The sequence below is a fragment of the Rhinichthys klamathensis genome, unplaced genomic scaffold, assembly GCF_029890125.1.
Source record: "Rhinichthys klamathensis goyatoka isolate OS25496 unplaced genomic scaffold, OSU_Roscu_1.1 h1tg000082l_1, whole genome shotgun sequence".
Taxonomy (NCBI): domain Eukaryota; kingdom Metazoa; phylum Chordata; class Actinopteri; order Cypriniformes; family Leuciscidae; genus Rhinichthys; species Rhinichthys klamathensis.
The window spans coordinates 431,209-443,699 of record NW_026606624.1 but is presented as its reverse complement, the minus strand read 5'-3'; the positions used below and the strand labels follow the sequence as shown (position 1 = coordinate 443,699).

The window sequence follows — 12,491 nt, the reverse complement described above, 5'->3', positions numbered from 1 at the left end:
CTTGCTTATCGCGAGTCGTCTGGCAGCAGGAATCTTATGGAGCCTAATTCAGCAGAGGTAAAGGTGAGTCTGGCCATGGGAAATTGGTTTCTGAGGGACTGCCGCCTGGGCAAAGTGTTTTCCATACCAGTGTGACCTCATGAACGTGTAAGGGCAGATAACACAGTGCACACAGAATTCAAATTTGCAGCAATATAGAGCAGTGTAAAAGTGTGTCAGTCACGCCCCTGCGTTAGTAGCGATTAGGCAAGTGCTGGCCAACACTGCGCTCTTGTGGTGGCAAAGCAAACCTTCACCATCGAAGTATCACAAGAACCTGCATCTCAAATAAATGATCAAAACACATACCAATCAATCAGCCTGCAACCTTGGGGGGTTTAAATCTTTTTAAGGACCTTTGTGGTTTATATTTATGAGGAATGTGGAAATGTGTCTGAAGATAAATCAGATGTTTGGAAGGCTGTAATTATTGCAGTTGTGGGGAATCTATTAACACACACGCACCTTGCTACGGGTTGGCGCCCTCTCAGAGTCGGACTGCTCATCATAGCTTTCAAACTCACTTGAGCTCCAGCCATTTTTGGGCCCTTGCAAGCCCTCCTCTTTCTGAACGTCCTCATAGATCAAGTCAGCTGACACAAAAAGCAATGCAGGTTTCAGTACAGTCCTGTTAATACTGTAGGTCTTCTGACAATGACATGCTGATACAAAGAAACATCTACCTAACATAACACATAAAAATCACACATATGCTAGAAGGGTGTTTCTTCAACTATGGGCACTTTTGGCCCATGTGGACTGTAAAATTGTTTTTTAGCCTTACAGCAAATGTAATTTCCACCATATCTCAAATGATACATTATGTTTAACATTGTGTTAAACATTATTTTCTCTTTTTTTCTTTGTCAAATATCTCATTTTATTTCAAGCATGATATATTAACTGATGAACAAGTTCACTAACTTTTTTAGGGGCAACATTTTTGATTTTGATGGAAATGGTGACATCTGTTGGTCGGAATGGTTTATCATCATTTGTAGATGCATATTTTATGAAAAATTTTCATATATTAAGACCGTTTGTCAGGATCTGAAAGAGTAAAACTATAAAATGTATTTGAACAGTAGAAAGATACATTATAAAATTATAGTAAAAAAATTCCAAAACAGTTTTATATCACAAAGAGGAAAAATCTTAAATGTGAATCTGTTATTTTATTATAAAAACCAACCTGCATAAAATTGCTTGCCTTGAAGTTGAAGAAACACCCAGATACGCGCAACATTAAAACACTGGAACTGAGAGATCTGTATATGCTGAAAGACAGACACAAACACATGACTGACCTTCTCCTGAGGACAAATCTTCACAGGGTACATCATCATAGATCACCTCCGGACCAGCCGTCTGGTGTTCAGACTCAGCAGAGGCATCACCTGCAAAAATAAAATAAAAAAATCAAGCGATAGTCTGTGACGTAGCTTTATCAGAGTGAAACGGGACTTGATTTTGTCCATCAGGTATTTATTTAATGGTTGTTGTTTGCTATTGCTCTCATGTGATTGACAGGTTGTCCCGCCAAGTAAAAGTCATCAGATAAGAGAGGGGGGGTATGGGACTTGTTTTGTTGACTCAAAACAAGTCAACAAAACTGAACTTGGCGGGCCATATTGATTTTTTCTTTTAAGATTATTTGCCCAGAAATTTTTCTTTTTAAACTTACCCAAATCACTGTTTTCAATTGATCAGACATGAAGGGAACTATGAAGAAAACCTGGACTTAAGGCAGGTCAAACAGCATAAATCTGGCGCAATGTTTAATGTTGGTATGATTACTGTGCTATAAAAGGATGTGACCTTATCTGGCAATCTGTCACCACATCAGAAAACCCAACACAACTTCAAATCGGACATAGATAGGGATGGAAACAGCCATTATGTGGTTGCAATTTACTAACACAAATGTTAGTAATTTTTAGTGGCATTTACCATTTTGGAAGGGAGAAAATAACTGGAAGATGTGCATTTTAAAACTAAGCACACTTCTGGCTTCTCAGTGCAATGTCACTTAATATTCAGCAATTTTATTGATTTGACTGAACTGACACATCCAGGGTATATGCAGGAATCTTGAAGTTAATTTTAATACCTTTTCAAGACTTTTTCAAGACCTTCTCAATATTTTTTAATACCTCACCGCCACTTCAAGCTGTAACCATTTACATCAGTGATACTTTTAACTTAACAGTTTTAGTTTGTCATAAAGACTATAGACCACTCTGATAAAAAAAAAAATCAAATAGGCTGGGATAGTAAATCAAAGCAAAGTTTATTAAAAAAACAAAAAAACTTTGCTCCACCCTCAACAACAATCATGCTGACATGTGCCTCAGTTCTTCTGTTTTTTTTTTTTAAAATAAAAATGACTGAATTCACACACTTTTACGATGTTTTTGAGACTCAAACTGTTGGACAGCTAATTCAGAAAAAATTAGGGATGCACCGAAATGAAAATTCTTGGCCGAAACCGAAAACCGAAAAAGAGTAACCCAAGGCCGAAAAACCGAAAGAAATTATGCCAATTATAAGTACCATTGCATTTATGGTTATGACTGTGTACAAACTTTACTAAAATCAAGGCATTGCAATTGCATAAATTAACATTTTCAAAGAATAAATCAATTACAAATTATGCAAATATTTATTTAGCACAATGCACAGTATAAAATAAAATTCAAACTAAAATGTTTAACTTGACCCCACTCATGTGTACATTAAATAATAATCTGCTGGCCTGCAGAAAGGTTTTAAAATTAAATGTTCTCTCATAAAAACAAAGCCGAACATGAACTTCTCATCACACCAGCACCCAGTTTGCACGTCTAAATTAGTTGATTACATTTTAAAAATGAGCATACAAGCATAAAAAGCCATTTTAATGAACAAAGGTCCATGTTTAATACAAATGTACACGAAACTTAATGAAATATGTTTAGTGAAATTAGAAAATATTTAAGAGAGCGTTAATTTGGTACATATTCCTATACATATTTTTTTGTAATGTCACAAGTAATAATCTCATGGTTTACTGGGTTTTACATGATTATTTTTGTATTGGTGGTGGTAGGCTACTAAAAAATAAACATTGTCACATGTTTATCTTTCTTCTTTACACCGATTCCTGATGGTTAGAGCAGAGGACAGTTACTTGAGTCGTCCCCTGTCGTTTCAAAGAATAGTACAACGGCGAGCGCGTCAAGTATAAACGCCTCGACCGTTTGGAGAGGTAACGTTATGCGCGCTGTCTGTGGAGACTCGCGCTGCAGAGGCAGGCGAAAGTATAAACAAGGCTTCCGTCTCCTCGCGGGTTCAGATCATATACTGAAATACGTCCACACCGCAGACATGTTGCTTCAGACAAGCACGTGCAGGTCGCGGTTTCTGTTTGCGTCATCACAACATTTTCACATCATAAAAGTCTTTCGGCCGAAAACCAAAAATGCACTTTTGGGCTATTTTCGGCCGAAAATTTCCGGTGGCCGAATATTCGGTGCATCCCTAGAAACAATACTTTCAAAATTTAAGACTTTATAAAGCCGTGATAAGACTTTTTAATACTTTTTAAGGGTTTTAATTTTCCCAAAATTGATTTATCACCTTTTAATACTTTTCAAGACCCCGCGGATACCCTGACATCTGTTAATGATTTTCAGTAGAGACGCACCGATATGACATTTCTCAGCCGATACCGATTGCTGATTATTCAGAATGAAATCGGACGATAGTTTGTTTTTTCTTATGGAAAAAAATCTCTCCCAAATAATGCTGCAAACTATAAAGAGAACCCTCTCATTTAGTAGGCCTACACTACTCAGGTTGAAAAATTAACAACACAGATATTCAACTGCTATTTCCAGATATAATAGTTACACTCAATTAAAGCTGATATGATTGTATACAGTAACACATATAAGGTAGTTTTCATAAGCACTTGTCTTCATGGAAAATGTATTCAAACATGATACATATATAATTAACAGTAAATTAGCTCCTCGCTAGTTTTTTTATTTTTAGATTACTAACATGACTTTCCAGTTTTATTTACGTATTCACGCGGTTGAAACACTGATTGAGTGATGACGAGACGGATTTCAGTAAGTTGTACTGTATCTTTCAACTTACCTTCTGATATTCAAGCACGTTTTTCTAATTTGTATCAAGTGGAAGAATAGACTTTTGCTGCTGCTTGAACTGAGGCTCTGTGTCACGTGTCACGTCACATTTAAGAGCGTCAAAACGCCATTTATTCTTTGAATTTCGTGATAAAATGGACATAATTTGAGAGATGATACTTTGTTTCTTTTTAGAAGTAACAAAGCACAGATCTATTAGCGATTATTGGATGAGAGGCGCTACAAAAAAATTTTTTTAGTAGCTATAAGGATAAACTGCAGATGTGGCAACCCTGGATTGAACTACGGGTCATTCATAGGGTCAAATAGAGCCTGCATGTCGCATTAACTTGGCCTAACTCAACACCAGAGATTTTCTTCATACACAGTGTGAGTTGCCGTCCGTCGGTCATGTTTTCCCGCACCCTTTTGATTGACAGGATAAAATCGGTACTGATCTTCGGCTGTTTTTAAACAATCGGCCGATGGCCAATAGTGAAAATAATTGCTTTTATCCGCCGATACCGATTGTTGACCGAGTAGGCTATCGGTGCATCTCTAATTTTCAGTTTTGTTCAAGGTAATTAAAGCAACAGATTTTCAATAACGGAAGAATATGTTAAGTATGGTATTTGGGGTAAAAAGCACCCCTACTGTTGGGGCGAAAGGCACAATAAATATAGCTGGCTGACTTCAGATTCAGATAGCCAAAGTTGGGTATCCACTTCAATCACCAAATTTATAATTAAACCATCATATTTAAAAATAAATATATATGTATTAATTATATCATATAGCCTAATAAAATGTCATATGTATCTGTTACTACTGTAAAGCTATACTAATTTATTATGGGATCTCATTCAATGCTTTCAGAATCTTCACTTTTTTAAATAATTTAGTTTCTTTACAGTATATTTATTGAACAAAAATGAATTATTTTATTTATCAAAATAAACCGAAAATAGTACAAACTTTGCTAAAGTGATTGTTTTGAACAACTTTAACTTAAACATTATTAAAAACATATTATTTTAGCTGAAGTATATCAATAAGTTGTGCCTTTTGCTCCATGCTGGTGAGTGCTTTACCCCGTGTGTAGGGTAAAAAGGTCCAACTTATACATTTATATGATTTTTAAACAAACAATCCACCTTTATGATTTATTTTCACACAAAATCTGTTGCTCCATCAATGTTCAATAAAAAAAAATCTGCAACCAACCATGGGAGTAGTGAAAAGCACATATTTCTTAAGGTTTGCCTTTAGCCCCATTGTATACTTTATATAAACGCTATGGCTGTAATACATTTGATTTTTGTCTCTTACCTTCAGCATTTTGTGCTGGGCTGTGTCTGCTATTCTCTGTTTCTGTGTTAGTTTTAATAGAGCATGTTTCCCTCTCTGTCTTCTTCACCGCAGTGCAAGTCTGGTCTTCCTCTTCATTTAAGTCCTCTGGTGCAGCAGTGTCTGTGAAAGCTTGATCTCTGGAACATTCCCTAAAAATAGAGCCATATTATTGCTGACCTCTCAAGATTACTGATACTGAGATCAGCCGAGATCAGCTCAAGCCTCAGACTGGGTGGTGGGTGGTAGGAGAAGGGAAAGTGTTCAGATGCCATCAGCCTCATAAAGTCACTATTACAAAAGGCACTTTTTTCCTGTTATGAGTGCTACAGTGTTTTGTGTAGAGTGAAAATGGAAATGTGGTAGAGTATTCAAAGTGTAAGTAGAGAGTAGGAAAACCAGGGCAATATGAGTTATGAGAATTTGATTCAATTTAAATAAATGTTTGTTATTTAAAGCTAGTATTGCAGGCCAGTCAACTCAGTGTTGCTTAAGTCAACTTCATTGAACTACTACAATAAACTCATATTTTTTCTGAGCTGTGCTACACGAAAAAGGGCATATATATTATTCATACGGTTTACCATAATAGGAAAGAATTTGATGAAAAATGTGTTCATGGGATAATGCTTTGAATGCTTCAAAATGTAACAGTGCTTTGGTCATTGAAATGTATTTCAGTATTCAATCTTTTTTCAAGCTTTTATTAGTGCTTTTAAGAGTAATCATCTATTGCCTCCAATGACACGGCATCACACGTTTGTATCAATTCACGCCACATTTTACTTATTTCAAGAGCAGTGATGCACTTCACATGCAATAAGGTAAACATGCCAAGTGCGAAATATAAATGAGCTCTGCTTAACTTTACAAAACAATAAAAGACACGATGGCTCGGTTATTCACTCTTTAATCGAGACCGAACTCTCTTCCATGTGTTGCCACTCTTGTCTATCCTCATGCTCACCTTCTCTAGTCCTATATCTCCCCCTAATGTTAATTATTTGTAAAAACAGTCTATATAGACACAACATTCCCCAAAAAGTAAAAAAAAACATTTCTCTCTACCTTAATCTTACAACTAATTACAATGAATTAACAAGGACAAAATGTCCATCCCAAGCAATTACACAATGTATCTTCCTGAACAGAAAACTGCTTGAGCACAAAACAACCAAGCTTATCTTAATTATAACAGGTAACAGAACCAACGTATAGGCAATGTATATAACTAATGTAAACTATACATTTACGTCTTGAAATCTTTGAGCCATGAGGGAGGTCTGCGCGTTCTTGACGGACATCCCTTCTCCATTTTATGGAGTTCTCCATTTTATCACAGGCGGAGGTTTCCTCCGCAAGCGCAGGTGCAGGATCAGGCATCTGAACAGCTTGTGCCAGTTGCAAAAAATGCCATTTCCTTCCATCCTCTAGTAAGTAGCTATTTGGACCCTCTAGTTACTCGATTCCAATGGGGTCGGAAAATTTGGAGTGTCCCTTCAGCACATGAAAGCTCTTGCACAATCGCACCCTGTCCCCCTCTTTCAGGAGAATCAGTTGTCCGCTATGCTTTGCGTCAGAGATTGCTTAAAAACAACTCGCTTGTGAACAGCTGCTGGCCAGAGAGTGCTGGCAGGAGGATGAAGGGTAACATCTTCTTCTGCCCATGGAGCAATTCAAAGGGTGAAACCTCCAGTGGTGGCATGTGAAGTAGAACGGTAAACTTGGAGAAAGTCAGTAACAGTACGCTTCCATGGCTTAGACTTTACTATAGCTGACTGTACGCAGTCCTCAAGAACCCTGTTAAAAGTGTTCTATGGCACCATTCGCCGCTGGATGATACTCAGCAGTGCGGCCTGGAGTAATGTCTCTTTCTCGCAGAAAGGTCGTGAATGCATCCGATTTGAAATGTTGCCCATTATCCGTAACCAACTCTACCGGGTAACCATGGCAACTAAAGACGCTATTGAGAAAGTCAATCAAAACCCCTGTGGTCATGAACGATGTAAAAGGCTACTTCCGGCCATTTGGAATGGTAATCAATTAAGGTAAATAGCATACCTACAGTCCCAAGCAGCTGTGTCAAATGGGCCGACCACGTCCATGCCCAGTTTACTCCATGGTGCATTTGAGAAAGGTACCGAAGAGGGTCGGTATGCAAAGGTACCGAAGAGGGTTGAAGAGGGTCGGTATGCAAAGCTTTTACAGAAACCGGCCATCCTTTAGCAGTTTGAGTGCGCACAGAGGTCAATTAAAGACACAAGGCTGTGGCAGTTTCGAACTCGGATGGTGAAATCGCAGTCAGGGCAGTAGACAATAGAGAGACTAGCTCTGGCTCATCATCAGAGTTGGGAGCAGAAGTAAGTGGAAGGGGACTTACTAAGTGGAATTTGATGAGCCAGCACGATACACAGCGGCGTCTGTGAAGCATAGAAGGCGAGCTGATCACTGAGCAATGCGCATCCCGGGATGTCCAGCTCCCCATGTGGACAGCAGGGTTGTCAGTGCCTGATGATCAGTGCACAGCATGAAACGTCTGCCCCAAAGATATGAGCACAACTTCTCAACGGCCGAAACACACACAGCTTCTTTCTCCACAGTTGAATAATGCCTTTGGGCTGGGGTTAAAGTTTGTGAAGCAAATGTCACTGTGCGTTGACTGTGCACCTGCGATGATATCGCTCCCAGACCATAATCTGATGCATCAGTGGACACTATGACAAGGCAGCTAAAGTCTAGTCAATGTGTTTTGTCTTGTACACTCATGTGTAAATAACTTTTACAATAAAAGTTATTTACCTTCTGTCGTTTGCAATAGCCTATGTCCTTCAGGCATTTGTAAATTTCTGTTCATATTCGCATTTTTTCATTCTCAATCGACATCCCACAACTCAAATTCGCTCAAAATAAGAATTTAACAGTCAAATGTTAAATAATCCATGTAGAAGCCATTACTAGTGCACCGACTGAAGCAGTATTGCAGATTAGAAGCTGTGAGGAGCAGCACACACTCCAACGGAACGGATGTATATTCAAACTTGATGGGTAGAAGGCGTAGCCTAGAAATTTAGACGCACCCTAGCGGCAGCAAAAACTATTTTGCAGCAAAGTGTGGTCTAGCAACTCTCCGTTGGCTTTTCGAACTGGAAAAACCTAACTCTGGTCAGGCCAATCACATCGTGTATAGAGTTGGTGGGCGGGCTTAACAATGACGGCAGAGATGTGACGGTTCCGCGTGATTTCCATAGGTGATTTCCCTGCTAACGTTACTTGAAAACAAAGAAGATGCTGCTGGCGAACAGCGGTCTTTCGAATCGGATTTGGCTGCGACTCTGGAGGACTTGGAGTTAAGAGAACGTAACTTAAGTCATTCTTAAAAAAGGAAGATGTGTTCGGAGTTTTGACGATCGGATACGACAAAAGTTTAATATATCAACTAGCTCCGCTGGTGGAAAAACGTATGGGACTCACAGCCACAGCCGTTGGTTGTAGCGCTGTCCTATTGCATGCCGAGGGATATTGAAAGACAACCGTTTATCCCGCCCCTCGGACTGATGTATGCCAATTGTGAGTTCCCAGACCTAACATCTTGATGTAGGTCTGGCTTGCCAGGCTATAGAAGGCGTGCACATTTGTCTTTTGCCAGATTCCTGTATGACGTTCAGATTAACCAAGCACGCTCAAACAACACGGAGAGACAGCAAATAGCATTGCAACTATACAAAAAAAAACTTGTTTTAAAGGGGGACTTGGCAACTCTAGCCATTTATTCGCTGATTTTCACTTTTGTTGTCGCATGTTTTCTCAACGAGCTCCCCCTACAGCTGTGCGGCGTATATTTCACAACACTGTCATAAAAAAACTCACTTGCGGCACCTTCCTCCAGCTTTCTACCGCTGCTCATGTGCATTTGTTATTATCGGAGCCAGCCAACTCTATCGTGTGGAGCTATGTCTACCGAGGTGGGTAATACATACACAGTAGGGGTGGAACGGTACATGTATTCGTACCGAACCGAAACGGTACGGGCGTCACGGTTCGGTGCACGAATTTACACGGAGAATACACGGTATAAAAAATAAATAAAACTTGCGTGGAAATTAATTAATGTAATGCGGAACTAGTGTTAGATACGCGGGTTTTTAGGGACACATAATAATCTGTACCATCGGCTTAGCTCTGAACCAAGGGGGTAATCCCTCGACCGGAAGTTGAAGCCGGCCGGGTGCCGCCATGTTGTAGCAGAACTTCACTTGCGTTAGCATTTCCATTGACTCCCATTCATTTTGGCGTCACTTTGACAGCGAATAACTTTACATCTGAGGCGTTTAAAGACTCCATTTGTCCATTATTTATTTCTAAAGAAACACGACAATGTATAAAGGGCTCCATTACCTTCTATGTTACATTATGGCCGCGTAGAAACAGTTTTAGTAAAAATAGGCTAACGATTGCGTCATAACCACTCGACTCTCTGTCGCGCTGTACAGAAATTACCGTACAGACAGGAGGAGAAGCTCGCTGGCAATCGGCGGGACGTCCCGTCAAGGGAGAAGCCCATAGATAATGAGTCCATAAAAGCAACGGAATACTTACTCCTGCTCACTCACGATAAAGGACTCTTTGCTCAAGTTCCCCGTCTCTGCAAGATTAACGTTGGCAATTTTCACGCACAGCTACTAGAAGATTCACGTCTGTCAGACAGGTTGCTCACGTCATCAAGCTTAGTTTGAGTCGGTTTGAGTCTGCGCGTCAGGAACGGAAGTGCTCAAAAATCGCTAAAAATGGGCTTCAACTGTCTCAACTGAGTTCCAATGAGATTGCTCTGTCCATTTCTTATACTGTCTATGCTCTGAACGCGCGTTCACTTCAAACGTTGGCTTATACACGCGTCCTATTCGCTTTGGACTAGCGGCGAACTAGACGCGATAGACACGAATTTAACGCTCTATTCGCGTTTGGTGTGACCACATAATGAACAGGCTGCGATGTCAAGATTGCAATGCTGGAGTGTGTGTGTGTGTTTGTGTGTGTGTGTGTGTGTGTGTGTGTGTGTGTGTGTGTGTGTGTGTGTGTGTGTGTGTGTGTGTGTGTGTGTGTGTGTGTGTGTGTGTGTGTGTGTGTGTGTGTGTGTGTGTGTGTGTGTGTGTGTGTGTGGCCTGGTAAACCCTACGTTATGGGGACAAAATGTCCCCACAAGGATGGCAATATCCAAAATCCTTGTTCGTGTGGGGACATTTTTTGGTCCCCATGAGGAAAAAAGTGATGTTGTTTGAAAATGTAAAAATGCTGAATGTTTCCTGTGATGGGTAGGTTTAGGGATAGGGTTAGTGTAAGGGAATAGAATATACAGTCTGTACAGTATAAAAATCATTATGTCTATGGAAAGGCCCCATAAAACATGAAAACACAACATGTGTGTGTGTGTGTGTGAGAGAGGCGCGGCCGCGATCGAACAGTGGAAACATAAAAAACATACTCCGTCATTTTGTTCATACAGATCATTAAACCTGCAAAGTGTTTACTTATATTTGTGTACACTCGCAATAAAAACACAACATTGTGCTTTTGTCACACTGTAAACTCTTGTCAAACTGTAACCTACAACTGTCACCCAACCAAAATCTCTCTCTCTCTCTCTCTCTCTCTCTCTCCTCATCTCTCTCTCTCTCTCTCTCTCTCTCTCTCTCTCTCTCTCTCTCTCTCTCTCTCTCTCTCTCTCTCTCTCTCTCTCTCTCTCTCTCTCTCTCTCTCTCTCTCTCTCTCACACACACACACACACACACACACACACACACACACTGTTTTAAAAGCAAAACATATTTATCCAACTCCATTTCAAAACAGTCTGTGGGTCCCATCTTTTGGACATTCATCGCATTGGTTTTCATTTCTCGTCCTCGGAGCACTAATCTTAAACATTCTACATTGATTAAAAAAGAAAATCGAATGCGTTATTAATGGTAGTATTATTTTATACAGAAATCAATTATTTATAATTCAGATGAGAATAATGTTACATTGTTAATTAATAATGTTAATTAAAATTAAGGAAAACAAATATATTGATCTGAAATATAGCAAATTAATTTTAAATTAATTCAGGTACAATTACCAAACATATCGCAAGGTCTTTTTGTCTTTTTACTAATTTAATTAATAAACGAATTATATAAAACTATTGTCAGTGCACTACAAATAAACTGGTTCTATGCCTTTATTAATAAAACTTATTTAAAAAATACAATGCCTTCTGCATTTTTGTTTTGCTTTTCCCTCCATTGTGCCGAAATCATACCGAACCGTGATGTCTGAACCGAGGTATGAACCGAACCGTGACTTCTGTGTACCGTTCCACCCCTAATACACAGTATCATAGAATTATGTCGAATTGCCATAAAGCAGTTCGTGTTTCTTGCTCGTTCTCGCTTCTCACGAGACTTCCTATTTCCAACTTACCGGAACGTTAGTCCCCATTTTGCAAGGTTGGTTTTCCGCCTGGGAACGCTGGGGGGAGCGGGGAAAGTCACCATTCTCTCCAGAACAGGTTATTGAACCATTCAAATGATTTCTAAACGGCTTTAAACTAAAGATTGTACATGTGTATATAGATTTTTTGTAGGCTGTTACATTTAATTAATTGGTCAAATGGTATTTTCACCTATGCTTACAACCAGGGTTAGGTGCTTCTGTGCTATTCACTATTCATCCATCATTTCCCTCTGAATTCAGGGTTAAATTAGGGTTAGGTTCAGGGGTATAGATAGTGGGTGCTTCTCAATTCTAATGTGTGCATCCTCGTTTCCTTTCCTCGAGTCTCAGCTCCACCCCTTCAGGATGCGAGGGAAGGCTGCTAGCGTAGCCGGGTGAGGTACGATTGGCTGGTGTCACCATAGCCTGTGAATCAATCAGTGTTTATACATTATGATTGATCAGTATTATGTAAGTTTGATGAACCTTTTGGAGCCTTGT

At 39.5% G+C, this 12,491-nt stretch overlaps 1 protein-coding gene across 4 annotated transcripts in view; it reads right to left on the bottom strand.

Annotated features, from left to right (window-relative positions):
• arhgef10la (Rho guanine nucleotide exchange factor (GEF) 10-like a) overlaps positions 1 to 12,491 on the bottom strand; it is a 153,035-nt gene that overhangs the window by 114,572 nt on the left and 25,972 nt on the right. For 3 of the 4 annotated variants that reach the window (XM_056251368.1, XM_056251369.1, XM_056251370.1), the window contains exons 4-6: positions 5,502 to 5,659; positions 1,347 to 1,436; positions 505 to 632 (exon numbers count right to left, since the gene is read on the bottom strand). In XM_056251368.1, the coding sequence (XP_056107343.1) occupies positions 505 to 632; positions 1,347 to 1,436; positions 5,502 to 5,659 (376 nt within the window). Of the gene's footprint in view, positions 1 to 348; positions 367 to 504; positions 633 to 1,346; positions 1,437 to 5,501; positions 5,660 to 12,491 lie in introns of those variants that run through there. The other variant, XM_056251371.1, reaches the window with a different exon arrangement.